General features: G+C 59.7%; 2 protein-coding genes across 8 annotated transcripts; both read right to left on the reverse strand.

Moving 5' to 3' along the window:
• Positions 1-180: 180 nt before the first annotated feature.
• Positions 181-5921, reverse strand: LOC115619812 (gamma-secretase subunit Aph-1b-like). Its single transcript, XM_030512692.1, has 7 exons — positions 5678-5921; positions 4072-4242; positions 2558-2631; positions 2300-2422; positions 1860-1987; positions 1507-1630; positions 181-1115 (listed from the first exon to the last, which is right to left on the reverse strand). The coding sequence occupies exons 1-7, from the start codon at positions 5788-5790 to the stop codon at positions 1078-1080; spliced, it is 771 nt and encodes a 256-aa protein (XP_030368552.1). The 5' UTR covers positions 5791-5921; the 3' UTR covers positions 181-1077.
• A 3324-nt stretch (positions 5922-9245) lies between these two features.
• On the reverse strand, positions 9246-22054 carry TPM2 (tropomyosin 2). 7 transcript variants are annotated; one of them, XM_030512699.1, is made up of 8 exons: positions 21932-22054; positions 15249-15382; positions 14139-14256; positions 13965-14035; positions 13150-13225; positions 12953-13015; positions 12537-12606; positions 9246-9554 (listed from the first exon to the last, which is right to left on the reverse strand). In XM_030512699.1, the coding sequence occupies exons 3-8, from the start codon at positions 14250-14252 to the stop codon at positions 9472-9474; spliced, it is 477 nt and encodes a 158-aa protein (XP_030368559.1). In that variant the 5' UTR covers positions 14253-14256; positions 15249-15382; positions 21932-22054; the 3' UTR covers positions 9246-9471. The 7 variants fall into 7 exon arrangements, with proteins under 7 accessions (XP_030368559.1, XP_030368555.1, XP_030368558.1 ...); XM_030512695.1 differs by lacking the exon at positions 21932-22054 and adding an exon at positions 17649-17957; XM_030512698.1 differs by lacking the exon at positions 21932-22054 and adding an exon at positions 17649-17957 and having other exon boundaries at positions 9246-10738.
• Positions 22055-22469: the final 415 nt, after the last annotated feature.

Consider the following 22469-nt stretch of genomic DNA (forward strand, 5'->3'; position numbering starts at 1 on the left):
TCCAGATCCCAAAGTAATCAAACCAGAGCCCAGCCCTTTAGGATGGATAGAGCAGGAGCAAGATCTGCAACTGCCAGACCCCCCCACCAAGTCACAGCAGCACCCCCTAACCACACACGCTGCCCCCCCTGCTGTGCTGCTCCCCAGGAGGGCAGTGCTACCAGCCACACACAGCACCACTTCTCTATGGTACTTCTTTTTATTGGTATAAAAGCCCACGGTGGATAAAACTGCCTTCTCAGCCCTGAGCCCAATGGCAGTTTCTCCCTCCCAGCCCTGTGGCACAGCATCAGGGCTGGTGCCTGCCTAAAAATCCCCATTGAAGTGCAGGAGAGGGCAACGATCCACTGGAATGGCTCCTTGAACCCCCTCCCCAAGCTGTGCCAGCCGCAGCTGCAGCGTTGCATCACCTCCTGAGCCCTCCACCATCCTCCGTGAACGCTAGGCCCTTTGGACACCAAGTGTTCCCATTCCTCCTCCCGTTCTCAATGCTGTCAGTCCCCTCGGATCCCCAAGCACCGTCCTCCCTGCACCAGGATGCCAGCTCACTGCAGCTACTGCGGTTCAGCGCCAGTGTGGTGGCTCCCAGGGCAGCGAGGCTGGACAAAGAGGTGGAGAAAGCAGCACCACAGCCGTCAGCCCTGACCCAGAGCGTGGCAGCGCTTCGCAAAGCCACTTCCTCCACCCTGCAGCGAGGAGGTGATGCGGCCCCCCCGAACCACAGGGGACAGCACATCTTCTGCAGCAGCGGGAGAAGCGATGGGTTTCTTTGGGCTCAGGCTTCCAGCAGTCCAAGGTAGCATCTTTCCCAGCAGGCTTACTGGGGCTCTGCTTGTGGCAGGGCCAGCAAAGCTGGGTTCCCCATAACAGAGCTGTTCTCTTGGGGCTCCCAAAGCCACGCTGCTCAGCTGGCTGCCACAGCTGGGACACAGCTGGACCCCAGTGCCTACCCTGCTGGGATTGGCTGGGGTCCCCCAGTTCGGGAGAAAAGGTATTGCAGAGAAGGTGACGGTTGCTTTTGCCACCAGGATGGAGGGGAGGGCAGGGGTGGCTGGGACAGGAACATCCCGCAGGGCCTCAGGATCCCAGCTGAGGGCTGGCTCCGCTCCGTAGACCTGCAGGAACCAGGAGGAGAGGGGATTAGTTTTGACCAGACTCCCTACCCCACCCCAGTCCCCCAGAACAGGCTGATCACAGCCCCAAAACCCAAATTCTCCTTCAGAATGGCAGCCAAGAGGGTGACAGTGGTAAATACTCCATCCCTGGCAGTGTTCAAGGCCAGGCTGGACAGAGCCTGGGATGACATGGTCTGGTGTGAGGTGTCCCTGCCCATGGCAGGAAGGTTGGAACTAGGTGATCTTAAGATCCTTTTCAACCCAAACCATTCTGTGATTCTATGACACCCTTGTTCCAGCCCCAGGGACACCCTCTCCCCATCCCAGCACCAATTCTGGTACCCAGAAGGACCCACAGGGTTGACCACCTCCTTCATGGAGCAGGACTTACAGAGCAGGAAGCGCCTCAGGTTCTGGGCAGATCCCCCCGAGAGTATGTAAGCCCAGACAGCAGCAGCGGCCATCATCAGGTAGGAGGGCACCAGGCTGCCCACGTACAGGGGGTTGCAAAACGTCTGGGGAGAAAGGCAGGAGAGAGGTGAGCGGGCAGGAGAGGACAGGGACAGGATGGGTGATGACCACCTCGATGAGTGCAGTGGGACAGGGGACACCAGCTCCAGGATTCACAAACCCAACTGCTTCACTAGTGCCAAAGGCTGCTCTCCCGCCGGCACAGGGACCACCACGCATCACACCAACCCCAAATACAGGTCCTGGCGCAGAGCTCTGCTCCCAGCTACTCACCGACCCTGAAACAGCGAGGTGCATGATGACAACCGCCGCGATCTCCCACCAGCGCCGGTGCTCACAGCCGTGGAAAAACAGGATCCCCCAGAAGGTGTGAAGGAAAATCAGCACCATGGTCATAAAAGCTGCAAGGAGAGGGGTGTCACCAAGGAACCACCATCCTGACCTGGCCTGCAGGCTAGGGGCACTGATGGGCTAGACTGGGAGGTGCTGGGGCAGACCCCAAGCATGAGATGAATGGGGGAGAGGAGCAAGGAGGATCAGAGTGGACAGAAAGAAGGGTTTGGGACAGAGAGATGTGACAGGGGACTGTAAGGGTTTCAGAGGGGTAGACAGTGAAGCATGGAGGGGGTAGAATTAGGGGAGACTCCTGTCCCCCCACATCTGCTGCCTCTGTGGTGGGGCAGGGATGTGAGGGAAGGGTGCTGGTCACTCACCTGAGGTCAGGAAGTATAGCTGCGAGTCCCCATGGATGCCCACTGTGCCGGGCCCTAACGAGTCTGCCAGGAGATTGATCATGGAGAAGGCGCCGCTCATGAGCCCAAAGCCCACACCAGCCACTGCGGGACAGGGACACTGTCAGGCCCTGAGCCTCTCAGGCACTTCAGTGAGAGAAACCTCCCTATCCCCCCAGCACTGTGCCCAGCCCGGCCTCGGTTCACCCCTGGCTCCACGGTCAGGGTGCCAGCACTCACCATATGCCATTTGCTGGATGGAAATGGGGGAGCAGCCATCCTCGCTGAGAGCCACCAGTCCCTCGATTGCCTTCCTGTGGGATGAGAGCATGCTGGAGCACGGTGCACCACCGGGATGGAGCAGGTGGGACCAAGGTCTCACTCTGCACCATCCCACACTCCCCAAGCTGCAACACCCATCAGAGAGCATCTACGTGTCCACCCTGAACCACCGGACAAACCACTCATGAAAACCATGGGAAGCCACATAGATTTTCCACAGAGGAATGTGAGCACCAGCCGGTGAGCAGGACATTGGGTACAAAGCAAGCAGCACCCCCGTATGGAGAGCAGTCCCAGTGCAGGCAGGGGAAGAGCATGCCGGAAGGGTGTACCTGATATCCACATTTGTACTTTTGGAGGATATATGGAACAAAAAGGAAAAGGTGCAGGAAGAGCTCAAAGAGCAGAAAAATGGTTTGGGGAGGGAAACTGGGAGAGGTGAGCTTCATAGTTTTTATCAGCCAGAGGTGAGGAGGACTCCGGGCGGCTGCTCAGCGTGGGGAGGACAGCAGAGCTTGCTAAGAGACCCACAGGGCAAATGAAACGCCGTGTTTGTGTTAGAGGCTGCTCCGCGGGGCTCTGCCACCCTTTGCCTGCCTGCCTCCAGCAGCCCTGCCGCAGAGAGCTGTGCGAGCCTGCATACCCAGTCCTGGCCTTCCCACAGCCCCTCGCCACTGCCCAGCCAGCCGGGAAGGCTGCGGGACACGAGGGATGCTGACTGCAGCATCGCCTCCCTTGTCTGCCCGACAGCCCCAGCACAGGCTCCATCCGAATGCAGGGCAGGGTGTGCTCACCCCACAGCAGCGCAAGCTCCAGAGCTCTCAATGCAGGACAGGGTGTTCTAACCCCACAGCAGCACAAGCTCCAGGCTGGTGGTGCCAAGGAGGCTGGGAGCTGCTGAGGCTGCACTGAGACTTTGCCCGGGGCTGGCCAGGGCACAGGGCCAGCAGTGATGTGCCGCTACAAAGAGCCCCAAAACCACCTTTGGGCTATACCTGCTCACACGAAACCATCCCTAAGAAAGAAACAAGACTTGCCAGGAGGCGAGGGCAGATCCCTAACCCTTCTCTGTCCCCACACAGAAATTGGGCACTTCCCGGTGCCTGGTGGCCTGCCTGCCATACCCCCAATGCAGGAGCACTGTTGGTGCTACTCACCAGGGCAGAGGGGATGTGACACATCCTGCAACTGCCCAAACCCACAGCCTCCTGTACCAAGATCAGGGACACGCTATCAGCCACCTCAGCCCTGGATGCTCCAGACCCTAATGCTGCTCTGCTCCACCACCTGAGACCCACTTGAGGTCAACATGCCAACATAGGTACTATCTCCGTGCTCCCAGCAGGGACCAAGGTGGCTTGGTGCCATGCTCAGCATCATCTCCAGCCCAGGAGCTCCCAGCCACAATCTGGCACCCACCATGGCCAGTAGGACCATCGGCAGCTCTGGAGCAGGGTGGGAGATGCCCTTACCTGAGGAGCTTGTAGTAGAGGAAGCGGAAGGCCTCCTGCAGCAGCACAGAGAACATCACCCCAAAGATCAAGAGCCCCTTCTGCAATGGCTCATCCTGGGGGTCGCTGGCTTTGACTGCGATAAACCAGATGAGGGAGGAGAGCAGCAGCGACACCAGCCAGAAGAAAGCCCTGCAAAGGGAGAGAGCTCCTGCTGGCACCGGTGCTGTGCTGGGACCAGTGTTCAGACTGGTGCCATGCCCATCTATGCCTGCACTCCTCTGTGATGGTCCTGGCACTGGCAGTTTGCCCCAGCCATGCCCACTCTCCTACCAGTACCAACACCATCCCAGTTCCAGTGCTGGGCAGGTGGTGCCTATACTGGTACCACTGCTGTGTCCCCTTTCCTCCTCCACTGGTAACCAGTGCCCCCTTGTGCCCACACCAGTACCAGGCTCTTATCCTTGCTGGTACCAGTTGCAGTACCATACCCTACTGATCCCACAGTGATACTGGTAACAGTGCCCCTGCTGCACACATGCACTAGTACCACTACCAACGCTGCAATGGTACCACTGCTCCACCGATCCCATGCCATCAGTGGTACCAGTGTCCTCCTCATCACACCCATGTGAGGCGGTGATCACAGTGGTACCGGTACAATCCCGGTGCCCCCGCTGTGCAAAGGATGAGTACCAGTACTGGTGCCCCATCATGCCCACAACGGTAGAGGTACAAGCGTGGATACTGGTGCTGCTGTCACACTTACAAGGGTATGAGCACCAGTACTGGAGCTCCTATTGCGACTATGACCACCAGTAAGAGTACTAGTGTTCTTAACATGCCCATGACTGTTCCAGTAAGGGAAATAATACTGGTGCCCTTCTCATGCAAGCACCAGTATGAGTATGGTATGGGTACTGGTCCCCCCGTTGTGCCTCTGCCACTACCAGTTATGTCGTTGTCACACCCAGTCTAATACTGGCACCACATCATGCCCATACTGGTACCAGCACTAGCAATGGTACCAGTGACCTTCTCATGCTCATACCAGTACTGGCACCAGCACTGGTACCAGTGCCCCCATCACACCCATACCAGTACCAGCATCAGCACTGGCACCAATGCCCCATCACACCAACAGCAGTACCAGCACCCATACCCATACCAGTACCAGCACTGGTACCAGCACCCCTGTCACACCCACACCAGTACTAGTACTATTACATCCACATTAGCACCAGTACCAGCACTAGTACCAGTGCCCCTGTCACATTCATACCAGTACCAACACTGGTGCCAGTGCCCCTGTCACGCCCATACCGGTACCAGCACCGGTACCAGAGCCCCTGTCACGTCCATACCGGTACCAGCACTGGTACCACTGCCCCTGTCACGTCCACACCGGTACCAGCACCGATACCAGAGCCCCTGTCACGTCCATACCGGTACCAACATTGGTATCAGAGCCCCTGTCACCTCCGTACCGGTACCAGCACCGGTACCAGATCCCCGCCAAGTCCACACCAGCAGCAGCAGTGATACCACACCATCACCGACACACGAGTACCGGAGCACCGGCGCCGCCGCCACCCCATCCCCGCGGTGCCGTCGGTGCCGGACTGACCCGGCGATGAGGATGATGATGCGGAGCGGGTCGCGGGCGATGGTGAAAAGGAAGAGGCCGAGCGCGGGCCCGAAGGCGATGAAGGTGCACCCGAAGAACACGGCCAGCGTCATGGCGGCGGGGCCCGGCGCTCGGTACCGGGACGGGGCCCGGCGCTCGCTGCGGACCGGACCGGCCCCGCGGACCCTGCCCCTCCCTCGCCCTTCCGGGACGATGACGTCACGAGACGGCTGCGCGCGCCGCCGCGGACGGAAGCGGAGCGGTGGGTGGGGCCAAGGGGTGGACGGGCGGGGCTATGAGCTGGGTGGGCGGGGTCAATGGGAGGGGTGGGAGGGGCTAAGTGCGGAGTGGGCGGGGCTTGGCGCAGTTGCGGTAAGGAGGGGGTGGCACTGGGCGCATGGGCTGTCCCAGGGGGCCCGATTCTGCCGTGCAAGGACATGGTTATACCCAGGGGAGCTTGGCCCTGGCCCCCACAGCACCCCCTGTGCGGCCCCCCCAGGACCTGGGCCAGCCGAGGGCCAGGGCTGGCTATCCCAAAGGTCCCCAGCTGGGTGTCCCCTGGGACTGGCTGTCCCCAAGGGTCTCTAGCTGCATGTCCCCAGGGCTTTCTGTCCCCAAGGGCTGGCTGTCCTCAGGGGTCCCTACCTGGATGTCCCCAAGGGCTGACTGTCCCCAAGGGCTTGCTGTCCCCAAGGGCTGGCTGTCCCCAGGGGTCCCTACCTGGATGTCCCCAAGGGCTGGCTGTCCCCAAGGGCTTGCTGTCCCCAAGGGCTGGCTGTCCCCAGGGGTCCCTAGCTGCATGTCCCCAAGGGCTTGCTGTCCCCAAGGGTCCCTAGTTGCATGTCCCCAGGGCTTGCTGTCCCCAGGGCTTGCTGTCCCCAAGGGCTGGCTGTCCCCAGGGGTCCCTAGCTGCGTGTCCCCAAGGGCTGGCTGTCCCCAAGAGCTGGCTGTCCCCAAGGGCTTGCTGTCCCCAAGGGTCCCTAGCTGCATGTCCCCGGGGCTTGCTGTCCCCAGGGCTTGCTGTCCCCAAGGGCTGGCTGCCCCCAAGAGCTGGCTGTCCCCAAGGGTTAGCTGTCCCCAAGGGTCTCTAGCTGCGTGTCCGCAGGGCTTGCTGCCCCCAAGGGCGGGCTGTCCCCAAGGGTCCCTAGCTGCCTATCACCCCACTGTAGGTCTGCGTCGCTGCAGGGGGGCTCTGGCGCTGCTCCCAAACCCCTTGCATCCCCCGAGGATGTGGGGCAGTGGTCACACGCTCCCCCTGCACAGCCCAATGTGGGGTGCGGTACTGAGTGCTGATACGGGGTGTATGTAACTCATATAGCAATGAGAGCACTGCCTGGTTATGTCTGTCACGTTTTCCTCCAGCTGCCTTGTCCTCTGCTGGGATTGACAACCAGTAATATCAATTTGGAGACTGGGAGCTTTGTGAGGCGCTTGGCTTTAGGTGGCCTGACCTGTTCTGAAATCACTCAGATCCCTGCAAAACCCACACAGTTTGACTCTTCACACCCTCATCCAATGCCTCTGGCTATAAATGCAGGGAGAGGTGGTGGTGGGCTGTGTCTGGCCCCGCATAGCTCAACACATCTCTATGATGCTCTTTGTGTGGTCCTTCCCCTCCAGCGCACAGTTCAGGGGTATTGAACAGGAAGGAGAAGAAATGAGGCACCAGAGCGATGAGAAAACTGGCGAAGAGAGCAGAGGTGAGAGGCTGTCAGAGGTTAATGCGGTGTTTCATCAGCGGGGTGGCAGCCCACACCAGGGCTAAAAGCTCTTCGGAGAGATTTTCTGTCTGTCAGGCCAAGGTAAACAAATCCAAAGGTTGAAATTTAACAGGAGAAGTGCAGGAGGAGGGAGGGAGGAGAAGACGGGCACTGCAGTCCTCAGCGTGGGTCTGAGTGACGCATGTGGGGAGAGGGGCCTCCAGGTCAAGCTCCCCTGGCAGCAGCCTCACAGAGCTTCCCCTGCCCTGCATGTCTATGCAGGGCTGTGGGCGCAAGGAGATGGGTGGGAGCACGGGTTAAATGCAAAGCTTTGCTGAGCCATGAAAGATGGGCTCATGTTTTTGGCACAGAGCATCACGCGGGAGCAGCAGCCAGGGTCTCACTGCCAAACCAAGTCTGGAGGAAACAAAACAGGCCCTTGGAGCAGGGTATAAACAGTTAAGTTAAACGTTCTGGTCCAAACCAGGAGGCAGCAGCGGCTAATGGGGAAAAACCACTGGGCGTGAAAGGGCTCTTTGTCCCAGCAGGAAGGCAAAGGGTGCCCAGAGGCTGTGCTTTGGGGACGCACCCTGATAGGAGCCTTGTTTGCAGTGTGGAGTGCAGGCTCCAGTGGTTTTACACTCCTGTTCCTTTCACAGCCAGACAAGCCCCTGCCTGGAAGCTGCTTTGACCAAATAATGCAATGGCTCAGCTGGTGTGCTGTGGAAAAACCAAGGCAGACCCAAGGAGGAGCTCCAGCCCTGCACTGTCCTTCCCTCTCCTTCCCTGGCACACAGCAGGTCTCACACCCTGTGAGGACAAACAGAAAACATGCATTCCATGCAAAAAGAGCCATTTTCCCTGTAGGAGCAGGTCTCAGAGCCACAAACAAGAGGTGCTGGTCCAGGGGGAAGAGCAGGAGGCCGGCAGCACCTGGGCAGGAAAGAGATGCAATCTCAGCACCCTCCTTTCCTGAGCTGAGAGGTGCAGCAATAAAGGAAAGCAGATAACAAAAGCTATCCCTGCCAGCCACTCGCTGGGACGATGCCCCGGCTCGACAAGGGGTCAGCATGAATTATGTTTCCTGGCAGCATGGGGTTGTGCTTTTAGAGGGATATCCGCCTGGTAGCGTGGGACAACAGGGCTCAGTGCACATCACGGAGGGGCAGGACTAGATCCTGACTTTGGGCATCCCCAGGAAATCCAGCCCGGTTTGGTGACAGCGATGAGACACATCCTGATGCTTTTCTCTTTGTGTTTAAGAAAATACAGCAAGCCAGGAGGAAACTTCCTGAATGCTTTGGGAAGCGGCTGCATTAATATTTGGTGGTTTGGACAGCTGCTGCTCAGGCAGGCATTGGCAATAGAAAATGCAACTAGTAGACAAGGTAAGCTGCTAACCCCCGACCTGGAAAAGACACCGATAAGTAGTAATGTGTGCATGCACAGACACACGCTTGTGTGTGTCCTCAGACGGCATCATGAACATGAACCATGAAGCAGACTCCATGGAGAGGTCAAAGACCATGTGGCTTCCCCAGGTGCCAGGGACATAACACGCTGGCTGTGCAAGGGGACATGCTAGTGACAAATGTCCATCGCAGCGCACTTGAAGTGGATGGTGAGTTTGCACCAAGCTTGAGACGTGGAGGTTTCCTGTGTATCCCAAGGAAGCGATGGATACAAGGGAGTGCAGCCCAAACCTTGTGTGTTATCACTCCCAGTACTCCATGGCCACAGAGGACACCTTTATGCCAGCCATACCCAAGCCCCAAGTCCCTGCGGAGCCTCCTTGCACAAACTGGGCAGGAAGACCCCCACCATGTCTCCCACTGCCTGTGCCTGACCGCAAGGACTGAACGCACCCGTTCCTCTTGTCAAACTGCTTTTATTTGGACATGAAGACAGGACGGAGCCAGTCAGGCTGTGCACAGACAAGATGCCCCCGAGCCACGGTGTAAGGCTGCAGGGCTTCCCTTCTCAATGGATGTGAGGATTTGGCCAAGACGCAGTTCAGCTGATGACATCCTGAGCGTGCCAGTGGGGTGCACGTGTGGGGTAGGGAGGAGGGACAGGGGGGATCCCCAGGGCAGCTCAGAGGTTGTTTAGCTCCAACAAGGTCTGGTCCAGGACCTGGTGGATGCCGACGTTCTCCTCTTTGGCACTGGCCAGACTCTCTGTGAATACAAGGGACACCCAGCCACGCACACAGACACAAACCCAAGCGTACCCAGGGGCAGGCAGACCCACGCACACCACAGCAGGCACAGACACACGCACACAGATGGACATGTCAGTACAGTGACAGCCTCCAGCCGAGCGGGGTGTCCCTGCGGAGCAGCCCCATCATCGGCAGGGATGAGCCCAGCTGCTCCAGGACCTGCCAGAGCGGCCAGGCCAGTCAGGCTGGTCACTGAAGGTGGTCCCCACTCTTCAGCATCTCCATCCTCCCATGGTGCCCTCTTGCCCATGGCTGGGCCCTCTACTGCACAGGTACTCCTGGTGGGTACCGTTCCTTGGCCACATCCTGCCCCAGGGCATCACCACCAGGCAGGCTGTGGGCATGTGCACAAACCCTTGGCCAGCAAAAGAGAAGAGCCAGTGCCTGCTGCGTGAGCCAGCAGTGGTCCACGGAGTGAGACAGCAGCCTGGGCAGGCAGAGAGGACAGCAGAGAGAGAAGGAGCAGAGATAACAAGGCAGCCGAGGCTTGGGGTTTGTTTCCGAATGGCATCCTCCTTCACTCTAGAGCCAGGGATGGGACAAGAGCTCTGCCCGCCCAGCCCCGTCTCCCAGCACTCGCTGCTAGGCTCTCTCCTGTCCCCTGCCCCAAGTTTGGGGCAGCAGGCGCTATGGGGCCCAGGTCCTGTCCCAGCCCTCCCAGCACCCTGCAGGGACCCTGCTACGAGGGCACCCTCCCTGCACAGTTTGGCCTGACCAGAGCGAGGAGGAAGAGGCTGGCTGCTGACCCCAGGGACAAGGGGAGGAAGGCAGTGATACGAACCACCGCACCCCTCCTCAGCAGGGCCAGGGACAGCCATCACCACGTGGGCATCCCAAGACATCACAAAAACCCTCATTCCTCTCCCAAGAAAAAACAGTCAGCTCCACAAGGGTTCCCTGTCCCCCCGCTCAAGTAACTCCCCCCTGGGCAGTTACTCCCAGGGGGATAAGACAAGGCTCTGCACCCTGCCTAGCCCTAGGAAGTGGGTAGGGGCTCCCAACCCTGAACCAGCCTGGCCAAAACGGGGCAGGGGTGCTGGGACGGGGAGCTCTGGGCGGCTCAGTTGTTAAGTTCAGTAAGGATGACCCGCAGCTCGTTAGTGAGAACGCGGTTTTTCTCGGCCTCCCGCTGGGAACGCTCTATAGAGAAAACAGAGAGACATCGGCGCAGCAGAGGAAAGAGAAAGAGAAAGGCGAGTTAGTGAAAAGAGACAGCATTCCCCAAAGCCCTTGCTGGAAATCCCGAAGCGAAGATGAGCTGGACTGGCAGGAGGAGGCAGCCAGACCTGGGATAGGGCCGTAGCTCCATCAGTCTGGGAGCTGGGTTCTAGGGCAGGATGCGGAGGAAGGAGGAGGAGGAGAATCATGGACCCATTTAGGGACTGCTCAGGAAGGTGATGCAGGAGCTGACATTGCATCTTGCAGGCAATGTCTGGGAATGGGGACAGTGAATGGACAGGACCAGGCCTGGCCCTGTTATTGCAGGCCTAAAAAGTCGTGGAGAAGATGGCACGAGATGAGGAAAGCTGTGTACGAGAGCTGTGGGGTGGTGGGGATGATGTGGCTGCGACCACCTCCTTCCACCCCGCTGCCAGCACCCATGTGAGACAGGCAGATGAGGGACAGAGCGGCATGAAGAAATCAAAGGAGAATCCAAGGAAAGAAAACGCTTTATTAAGACCAACTCAGTAACCCAGAGGGATAGAACATAAAAGAAAAAGTCATGAGATGCAAACTAAAGAGCGATGTGCAAAGGACAGAAAGGGAGGAGCAGGGGGTTTGTGTGCTGCCTGCCTGCCTGCATGGGACAAGGCTGCCTGTATAGCCAGACCCAATCCTCTATCCCCAGGGACTGAGCTTTGGCAGTGGAGGTGCTGCTTTCCCTCTGCAGGTCCTCCTCACCTTGGGCCCAGGGAGCAGCACCAGGGAGCTTTGCTGGGCAGATGTGAGGGGCAGGAGGCCCCAGAACTGCAGGGTCCCCGGTGCCTCTGCTGCAAGGGAGCCAAGGAGGGAGCTGCTGGAGTGGGGGGCTCCTGGGCACAACCCAGTTCATGTGGGCAATGCAACCACATGGGCACTGTCCATCCAGTGCATGGGGGTTTCAAGGGCTGCTCCCCTGCCCTGCCAAACACCCCTAAGCACCTACATCTTGTCACAGAATCACATAATCAACCAGGTTGGAAAAGACCTTTAAGATCATCACATCCAACCCTTACCCCAGGACTGCTAAGACTAAACCATTATCACTGAGGGCCTCATCTACATGCGTTTTGAACACTTCCAGGGATGGTGATTCCACCACTTCCCTGGGCAGCCTGTTCTAATGGCTGGTCACCCTCTCTGTGGATAAATTTGTCTCCCGACTAAGGAGTATTGCAGGAACACGCTTGACCCAAAGGAGCTGATGGACAGGCAAGGGCTAGGACAGAGGAGGACAGAGCAGGCAGGGAGAGCAGTGGGATGGCCAGGCAGGCAAGCGGCCGAGCTGGGGAAGGGGAAGGTGGGCAGGGGGCTGCAGTGGTGGTGCCCGGTGTGGGCTCAGAGGGAGGTCATGTCATTAAGTGCATTGTCCAGCTCCTCGCTGATGGCTTTGTACTTCATCTTCTGCGCATACACTTCATCTGCAGGCGGGGGGCAGGCGGGGGGCAGATGGTGGAGCAGAGTGGGGGGCAGGCGGTGGAGAGAGAAAGAGTGGCTGTGAATGGGGGGCCGAGGGTGGCGGGAGCATGCAGGCATAGGTGGAGTGGATGCAGCTCTATTCCCCACCAAAGGCAGAGCCCAGACCCCAGCAGCTCTGCGCTCCCACAGTGGACACCACGGCATCCAGCCTCACCCCTTATGGGACCCCTGCCCATCCCCTCACCCCAGCCCACTGGGGGCACATCCCGGCCAGTGCTCCCCAAGAAAGAGGGACACGGGGCTGGTGGGGACATTTTACCTTCTAGATCATCGATGGTTTTCTCCAGCTTCGCCACAGACCTCTCTGCAAACTCGGCACGGGTCTCAGCCTGCAGAGCACAGTGGGGACAGGGTGAGCTATGGGGTACCATGGGGATGGTATAGGCTGCACCATACCCTGAATCTGCCCCATACCCTGAATCTGCCCCATGTGCATCTCTGGTACTCTCCTCCATGAACCCTCCCCTGGGAAAGGCAAGGGACAAGGGCCCCATGGACCCACACACACTAAACCAGAGCAAGCTGATGGGGAAGCATCCCTGACCCAGGCACCTGCATGCTGCAGGGCTGCAGTTTGAAGAACAGTGAGAGAACATGGGCATAATGGGGTCAAAACCCACATAGGATAGCATGCTTCTGCCTGCACCAATGCAGCGCCAGCCCTGCACACCTTACCTCCTTCAGTTTTTCCCCTAGATACTTGATTTCCTCCTCGTACTTGTCCTCCTTGGAGGAATACTGCAGAGACAGAGACAGGTAACCGTGAACCCCATGGTGATGCCCCTGCCCATCCTTCACCCCAAGCAAGAGACCCCAGCACCCCCAGACCCCACGCACTCTGCCCAGCCCCAGCAGCCCCCACCAGGTCCTACCTTGTCAGCCTGGGCCTCCAGGGACTTCAAGTTGTTGGTGACAATTTTCAGCTCCTCCTCTAGGTCACCACATTTACTACATCCCAAGCAGGGGCCGCCAGGAGGGGGAGAGGGATGGGGAGGCAGGAGAGAAGGGGGGAGCAGAAAGAGCGGGTGCAGGGAAGGGGGGAAAGAAAAGAGAGAAAACAAGTTCAGAGAGGAGAAAACTCAGCACAGGCGGAGAAGGAGCAGAGCTGCTGCGAGCAGGAGCTGCTGGGGCGCATCCCTTCATCCGTTCCTCGTGCTTCCTTGCACAGACACCCCGAGCATCACCGCTGGCCCCACCAAGGAGAGCAGGGATGGAGGGATGGAGGAGCGTGCCCAGCCTGTGCCCATTGGAGAGGAAGGCGAGGGGAGGCCGGTGGTGGAGGCAGCGGTGCAGAGAGGACAGAGATGGCTGGCACGGTTTGAGGGACAGCGACAGAGAGAGGGGGCCTGCTGCACGTCGCCCCGCGCCCCTGCACCAGTACCTCTTCCTCTGAGGCAATGAGGGATTTGAGAGTCTGGTCCATGGTCCGCAGCTCTTCTTCCAACTGTCTCACGCGGCTGGGGTGGAAGAGGGGCACCCAGCAGAGAACAGGGTCAAGGATGTGCTGCCAGCAGGTTGGCATCCCTCTGCCCCCAGCCTGTGAGCCCAGAAACCGCCCCAATGGCAAACCCTGCTGCTCCAAAGAGGGACATCCCCATCCCTACGCAAAAATCCCTATAGCTGCCAGGGATCTGGGGCAAAGGCTGTATGGGACCCCCTCGCACTGACCACCCGGAGCCCTGCTCACCTCTCTGCCACCTCTGCCCTCTCCTCTGAGCGCTCCAGCTCTCCCTCAAGGACGACCAGCTTGCGGGCAACCTGTTGATGGAGCAAGAGGCATGTATTGGCTTCATGTTTGCCAGGGACACAGGGCTGCAAGGAGACGCACCAGGGGTCAGGACTGGGGGTAAGGGACACACACCTCCTCGTATTTGCGGTCAGCCTCCTCAGCTATGTGTTTTGCCTCCTTCAGCTGCATCTCCTGGAGCTCCATTTTCTCCTCATCTTTCATCGCCCTGTTTTCGATGACCTTCATGCCTCTGAGGAAAGACCAAGCCAGAAGATGTTATTGCTGTGGGTAACTGCTGCCCCACTGCATCCTAACAGCACCACCCTCCAGCTCCAGAGACATGGGACATCACACATGCGATAACCCTACCACACAGCAGGGTCACACCAGCGGTACCCCAAGGATGCTCCTGCACACAATTACAGCAGTGGAGCTGCCCCCAGGACCATGTTCCAAGAGTAAAGAGATGTGGTTATGGTGTCTCTCAACCAGGCGGGTCCTGAACCCATCATATGAGGGGGAAATGTGTGCAGCCCAGGAGGAGCCAGCTACAACCTTCAGGTAATGCTGGAGAACATCCTGTGGCAAAGAGCCTTTTCTCATTCACGGGTGATGCTCACGAGCAGAGGGGTCACCAAACCTCCATGAACCCTCACAGCAGGGATTCCTGCAGTCTTTTCCCCTGACTCAGATCCTGTTGCTCAAACTGGTCTTTGCCAATGGAGGGAAGAGCTCACGTATCTGTCAGGAACACCATGACATGTCTGGGCACTCCCATACAACCTGAGTGCCCTTGCCTGCATGGCTCCTGCCTGGGAAACCCGCCATGAGGATGGGGCAACACACTTTACAGCACTGGTTTTATGAATGAGGCTGGTTCGCCCTCTTAGTTCCCAGGCACAGATGTCCCCTCCTGGGCTGCCGTTCAGCACTTGAGCATAGGAGGCTGCTGTGGGCCAGAAGACAAGCTCCAAGCACCGCCCGGCTTTGGTTATAGCCTGATATTTAATCAAATTTTTCAGGATTTTGTTGGTGCCCTTGAAATTTCGAAGCCTTTTAAAAAAATGCCTGTATCTGGAGAACTTCACTGCATTGTGGCTTTGCCCTATCCCTCTGGGATCTGCAACAAAACCAACTCAAATCCCATGAGGTTACTTCAGAAGGACCCCACCGTGAAACCAAGGGGGCTGCCTGTAATCAGTGGTGACCCGCTGCCACCCCAACTGCCCCTTCTGATCACACCTCTCGCTCTCATCAGCCGCCTTCTCAGCCTCCTCCAGCTTCTGCAGGGCGGTGGCCAGGCGCTCCTGGGCTCGGTCCAGCTCCTCCTCCACCAGCTGGATACGGCGGTTCAGAGAAGCCACTTCAGCCTCGGCCTGCAGGAGCAGAAACCCCTTGGTCAACCACTGTCTCATATACATACATACATATATATACAGATATACACACACACACACACACACACATAAAATACATATATACATATTTTAGAAAGCATTTTCAGTGTTTACATCCACATTTGCTATCCAGAACACCTGTGGCACTGTACAACAAGCCAGTGCTCACCGGAACGGGATGCCCAACCATGCATACCCTCGCATTTCCATACGGAAAACAGGTTTTCCTCCACCCCTAGAGCCTTGTTTGACGCTGGCTCCTCCCAGCCATGCAACCCCATCCCGGCACGTGCAGCCCCTCCACTGTGTCCTCACACCTCTGGCTCCCACCCCGGAGAAGGATGAGGCGCATTGGATGGGGTAGGGTGGCCTGCAGCAGCCGTGCCGTAACGGGGATGGTATTTGGGGTTTGCAGAGCAGTGAGTAAAGGGGGAGGAATGCCCCGTGCGGTTCCGCTCCCGAAAAGGAGATGGGAGCCGCTTGTGGATTTCCTGTTTACGGAGACAGCGGAGAGAGCCAGGAGCGTCTCCTGCGGGAACCCCCCAGCCCTGTGACATGGGGCAGCCTGGCGCCAAGCGCGGCCCCCCTACCTCATGTATGGAAAGGCACTGGGGGCAATGCAGCGAGCTGGCTGGTACCCAGCCAAGCTGTGACTACTGAGACCCAGTGGACCAGGGCCCCCTGCTTTCCCAGGCTCCCTGTGTGCAGGGCTGGAGCTGGGGCCAGCCGGGAGCGGTGGCCCTGGCCTCCCGCCAGCCCCTTGATGCCTGGCCTTGCGCTCTTTCCATTTGGTAAAGGCGTCCTGCTGCATTGCCATCGCTGGGAAAAGCTGCCTCAGCAGCTCCCGGCCCTGCTCCCCGCCGGGGGGGCTGCAGGAAAGCGAACCCCGGGTGGAAAAGGATGGGTGGTGATGAGACCTCAATGCAGGGAGCAGCCCCGTGCACCAAGGCATGGTCAGGCGTGCGCCAGCGCAGGGGGATAATGTCTCCTGCTTATTCACGGGCTGGAGCAGGCCCGGCTGGCTGCAGTGCCCGGCCCCCTGCGGCCTCATGCTCCAGCACTGGGAATGCCCCAGGGGACATTGGCCAAGCGCAGAGCCGTGAGAGAAGCAAGGGGCTGTCGCCCCGTGTGGCCCTATAGAACAATCCATGGTCCCCTGTGGCAAGTCGGCAGGGTAGGGACAGGCACAGCCAGCACGTCTCGGAGTGGGGCGAGGATGGCACAACAGCCACCTCCACCCCATGAACACCATTTATCCTGGCTCACCATGAGCTTGTTCCTATCCCAACCAGCCCAACAGGGAGCTGGGCTGGGCTGCGCAGGGTGATGCTCTGCCTGTGGCATCTGCCTCACCTCATTGGGAGCCTTTTTCCCAGGGAATCACCCCCAAAGTGGGTCAGAGCTGCCCGGATGGACACTCGGGAACATGAGCTCTCTGACAGCTCCCAGTGACCGGGGAACCCGATCTGTGGCTGCAGGAAGGGGCCATTTCCTCCGCACACAGCCCGAGTGACAACAACCCGGGTACCGCACCCAGCTCTGCCACTCCTGATATGATGAGAATGTTGGAACAGTGGGCATAGGAAAAACAAAAGAAAGAAAGAAAGAAAGAAACCCAGCCTCAACAACAAAAAAAGCCAAACCAGGAACAAGCTGCAGCTTGGAAATGCCGTCCCACTGCCAGAGGAGAAATTTTGGCCTCATGTGGCAGCGCAAAGGGGTAGTTTTTCCCCATGAAGGGACACGCTGGAGAGCTGAAGGCTCTGCGACCGCTGCCGCCCAGACCACAGAACCCGCTGGAAGCCCGACAAGAGCCTGGGCGTGGGATTTGTAGCTCTGCACGCCGCGGGAGGGGAGCCTTTCCCAGGATCTGCCCGACCCCAAGCAGAGCCACGGCAGAGCCAAGGCAGAGCCGATTGCTCCCCGGAGCCCTGCCAGCCGCGGAAGCCCTGGGGAGCCCCGAGCATCCCTCGCAAGACCCATGGAGGAACCAGCGGGAGGAGGCAGCCCGGCGCTGCCCCAAGCCCCCTGCCCCGGGGCAGCGACCACCGGCTCCCCGGGGACCTCCCGGCGCTCCGCCTCGGGGGCACCACCCCGGGTACCGGGACGGGCTGGGGGGATTAGGGGTGGCCTTGCCCGCGGGGATGGATGTGTGCGGCGGGTCCGGTGCCGGTGGGGCATCCCCGGGGCGGGGAGGGAGCAGCCCCGCCGTCCCCCCGCCGCCTGCTCCCCGGGCGGCCCTTACCCGCTCCCGGGCCTGCCGCTCGGCATCGGCCTCCCGCTGCAGGTGCTCGGCGCGCTCCTCCGCCTCATCGGCCACCTGCTGCAGGCTCTGGATCTTCTTCTTGACGGCGTCGATGGAGCTGATGCCGGCCATGGCGGGGGGCTGCCGGCGGGGAGGCCGCGCCGACGAGCCCTTTGTGCGATCCGCCCGGCTCGGGCAGGAAGCGCTCAGGCAGCGGCCGCTCCCGCCGCCCGCCCTGCCTCCATCCCTTCCTGCTCCTCCTCCTCCTCCTCCCGCTGCTGCTGCTGCTGCTGCCACCGGCCGGGCCGGGCAGCGCACTCAGACCGCCGCGGTGCCACATCGGGAGGGATGCACAGCACTCCCACAAGCGTAAATAGGACTTAGGGTGTCCACACGGGCAGGACGCATGGTCACCCCCAGGCGGGCTCCTACCCCCACAAGGCACAATGCGAAGTGGGTTCAGCAGGGCAGGGAGCGCTGTCCCCCATCCCCGGCAGAGATATGGTGTCACCCCCCCCACGGGGCAGATGCACCATCCCCACTGGCACGGCACATGGTCCCCCCAGGCAGGGCACACAGTGCCCCCCCTCCCATATTGGAACACAGCCCCCCCTCATGGCAGGGCACACAGTGCCCCATCCCGATATGGGACACAGCTCCTGCCCCATGGCAGGGCACATAGTGCCCCTGATATGACACAGCCCCCCCTCGTGGCAGGGCACATAGTGCCCCCGATATGATGCAGCCCCGCTGCATGGTGGGGCACATAGTGCCCCTCTGATACGGGATACAGCCCCTTCCATGGCAGGGAACATAGTCCCCTCTCTGGGCCCAGGGCATGGTGACCCCAGGCAGGAGTGTGCCGCCCCGCTGAAGTCCCCTGGAGCAATGAAGAGGAGCACAGGGAGTCCATTTCTCTAGGAAAAAAGGAAGACCAGGGAGTCTGGGAGTGCCAGAGCCTGGCCCTTGTGGGCCCCCATGGGCACAGGAGCAGTGTATCCATGGGCGCTCCCAAGCGCTGCCCCCATACCTCCTGCTGCAGAGTTGATGGGGGTCACAGACTTTTTCCCCATAGGGACCATAGGTAAGTCAATGGAAGGCATGGGGCAGATGGGGCAGAGCTGGCTCCTGGGCATCCTCCCCAGGTACCTGGGCCGGAGCTGTGGGACACAGCCAAGTCCCCAGCAGCCATTCTGATGCTCTCCCAAGCGAGGACCTGGCTGGCAGCCCCACAGGGAGACCCATAGGGCCCATGGAGCCACTTGCACCGTCCAGCTGCCAAGGGGGTTCTGTCCTATGGGGGAGACATATCCCCCAGCTCCTGGCTCTGCATCCTGGCCAGGGCACACGCCGTGATCCATCAGGAGAAGCTGGCACTGGTGACACTCAATCCTCCCTTAAGGAGCTCTGTCAGCTCCTGGGCAGCCCCGCCTGCACTTCATACCTGTCTCCGGGGACACCAGTTCCTGGGCTGACCTCTCCAGCTTCCCTTGGCTCCGGGGCCAGGGGTCCATGGTTGGGGGGAACTTGGCCATGCCACCCCACAGCTCCGCATACCCCTGCCAAGAGGCAGTGCTGCAGGTCCCATGGGAACACATGGCCTTAGCCTTGGCCTCCATCCCAGCCTATCCTGCCTCACTCCCAGTACAATGCTGGGGTGCCGAGAGTGCTCCCAAGCCAGCACAGGGTCAAAGAATGGGGGTCCTTGGCAGCAGTGGGGCAGGGGTGCGCTGGCTGCAGGCAGGTTGGGGGGCAGGTTGGGGGGCTGCCCCCCTATTCCCGAGGCGGCCAGGCTGGGTGTCTCCTGCTCTGGCCCCACCCAGGGATGCAGTCACTTCCCAACAGAGCCCCGTTCCCTCCCACCGGCTCGGGGAATCGCCAAATAAGAGCAAAGTCTCGGCCTGGGAGAGCAGCTGGGGCGGGAACTTGGGTGAAGCTTTTTGGGATCATGGCCTGGGAACGGCGATGGAGTTTCTCTGGGCCCTGCTGGGGCGGAGGGGACTGGCCATGGGCTGTGGATGCAGGGGGCTGGAAGGGGCTACCCTGGCCCTGCACCGTGCCCCGCGCCCCTGCCTGCACCACGGGCTGTCCCTCCTGGGCACAAGAAGTGCTGGGGCCACGGGGGCTGCCAGCACCGGGGCGCTGCCGACCAGGGGACAGGCTCTGCCCGCTCTGTGCCGCCATCTGATCCCTCTCCTAGTGCCCGGAGGGGTCGTGGCGGCGCCCCTTAGTGTGGTCCCCAGGGCTTCGTGCGCTGCCATCCAGTGCCGGAGGCAGGGCAGTGCCAGAGCAGTGTTTTAGGCATTTGGCAGTGTTCAAGGCCTGGCTGGATGGGGCTTGAAGCAGTTTGCTCTAGTGGAAGGTGTCCCTGCCCGCAGCAGGGGGTTGGAACTAGACGACCTCTGAAGGTCCCTTCCAACCCAAACAGCTCTGTGATTCTATGAGTTGTTGACATTTTTGCTGGGAGCAGGAGCCTGCCTGGATTGCTCTGATGGGCCCTAATCTGACCATGGGATGGGGACTGTCTGTGTTCACAGCCACACCATGTCCTGGCAGCCGGGGGGGGGGGGAGCATGGGGGTTCCCAGGGAGGTGGGCTCTGGGGTTCACCCTGCGCTTCCTCCACCAGAAGCAGGAGCTGGCTGTGGCTTGCCCCAGGAGGTGACACCAGCCCCCGGCACTTAGTGCTGTCAGCACATTCAGGCCCCTGCCGCCTGGGGACTCCCAGAGCCCCGCACACGGGGCAGCATGTGCTTTGGCATGGACCCGGGGTGGCTGTGCGGTGATGGGGTCCCTGCCCGCAGCACCCGCTGCAGCCAGCCTGCCCCTCACTGTTGTGTGTCCCTCCAGCCTTTCCCTGGCAGGGTTGATGTCTCACATCCATCCACCGTATCTGCCGGAATGGGATTCTCCATGCTGAAGCCTGCAGACTTGCTGAGCCGCTGCGGACTGAGAGCGAGACAACCCACCCTGCGTGTCCAGGATGGCATTGCACAGCACTGCCAGCAGCAAACCACTCCGCACCCCATGGCCGACGTCTGCCCAGTGCCACCATCTGCCCCTTTCTCTGAGCACCACACTGGGGACGTCACATCCACGCTCAGCCAGACCCCACACTGCATTTGCCCTGTCCCACACCAGCACGAATACAGTTAGACAAGTGTAAACCCCACTACGCACAGCAGCCTGCCCCATGCCAGGATAAACGGGCCCTTCCGGAGGATATTCAGTGTTTTAACTAGTTGGTTTAGTATCTAATTAAACTGGGGCAGGTCCATAGGGTCAGCAAAACAAGGCTGGAGAGCCCCAGTAATGCTCCCCAGAGGCTTGCCCCGCCGCAGAGACTTGTGTTGCCAGTGCTTGTCCTTGTCTGTTCACCCCTGTCCTTGGCATCCACCTCGGAGATTTGACACATCTCCCCCATTTAGCTCCGTAAACCATCTGGGATTGAATTTTTTGTTCTCAATCCTAAAAAGCCTGGCTGTGCCCTGCTGGCTGTCCTCCAGCCGGCTCCCCTTTAGCTTCTCCTCCTGTTTCTAGGGTTGGTTTTCATCGAAGAAGGACCGGCTATCAAAAGGAGGATATATTTATAGGGTGTCAAATACCCTGTGTGGCACCTCAGGTCGTTATACCCCGTTCCTGAGCCGCTCCATGGCTGCACACAGCTGTTCCACCCTTCATCTCGGCCGGGCACAAGCCAATTTCAACACCTTCCTAACATCTCCCTAGTGGGATCCATTTCCCAGGAGAAACATCAGTCATAGCACTAAATAAAACTCTTCCCGGCCTTGCCCTTCCCAGGGTACAAGGTGGCATATTGGACCCCGAAATTACCGAGTCCCCCCCACACACACCCCCCGAGCATCCTTCCCTTCAGCCAGCACTCAGCAGCGGGCCATGGGCAAAAGCATTTTTCACTTCTCTACTCTTTTTCGCTTTCCTGCCACAGTTTAGCAAGTCCCACGGAGATTTCCCTACAAGCATTGCAGAGCTGAGTGCCTGAGGATCAGTGACACAGCTCAGGACACTTGTTCCCGTTAGCTTTGGGGAGCTGGGCAAGACCAGGGACCCCAGCAGTGCGCACTGCGGCTGGCCCTGCAGCCCGAGCAGGATCCATCAGTGCCTGCCCTGCATCTCAGCCTGGTTCAGTGTCAGCATCACAGGAATGGGATCCTGACAGTCTTCCCCATGGACACTTTCCATATAAGGCCCCCCTCTTCCTTCCCCCCCCGCCCCGAGGTCCGATGCCCATGCACAGGAGGAGTTGCCGGCACGCATACATACGTCTGTAGCTTTCTTCTCCGCCTGCTCCAGCTTCTCCTGGGCCTCCTTCACAGCCTCGGAGTACTTCTCCACCTCATCCTCTGTGCCCTTCAGCTTCTTCTGCAGGCCCTGCTGCTCCTCCTCCAGCTGGGGAAGGGACAGAGCTGGGGGTCAGGGGGTATGGTGGTGCCCACCAGTTTGGGGAGGAACAGCCATCCTCCTCGTGGGGACACAGCAGGAGCATGACACCGTCCCTCCGTCCTTGAGGGGGTCCTAGATTCTCAGCTGAGCCCCCAACGTCCCTGAGACCAGTGCGGGTTAGGAGGTGCTGGGCTCCCTCCCTGTGTAGGGCACTAAAGAGATCCTGACTTGAGGACACAGGTCAGGGAGGTGGAGAGCAAGAAGGTCCCCGTCTCTGTGTGGCTGGGGTGGAGTATGACATCCCCAAGGGTCTCCCTGGCAGAGGGATAGGGAGGTGGCACTGGGGTGTCCCACCATAATAAGACATGTCTGGGGGGACCAATGTGAATGGTCAGGGGCAACAGTGTGGAGCGCTGGT

The sequence above is a fragment of the Strigops habroptila genome, chromosome Z (genome assembly GCF_004027225.2).
Source record: "Strigops habroptila isolate Jane chromosome Z, bStrHab1.2.pri, whole genome shotgun sequence".
Lineage (NCBI taxonomy): Eukaryota > Metazoa > Chordata > Aves > Psittaciformes > Psittacidae > Strigops > Strigops habroptila.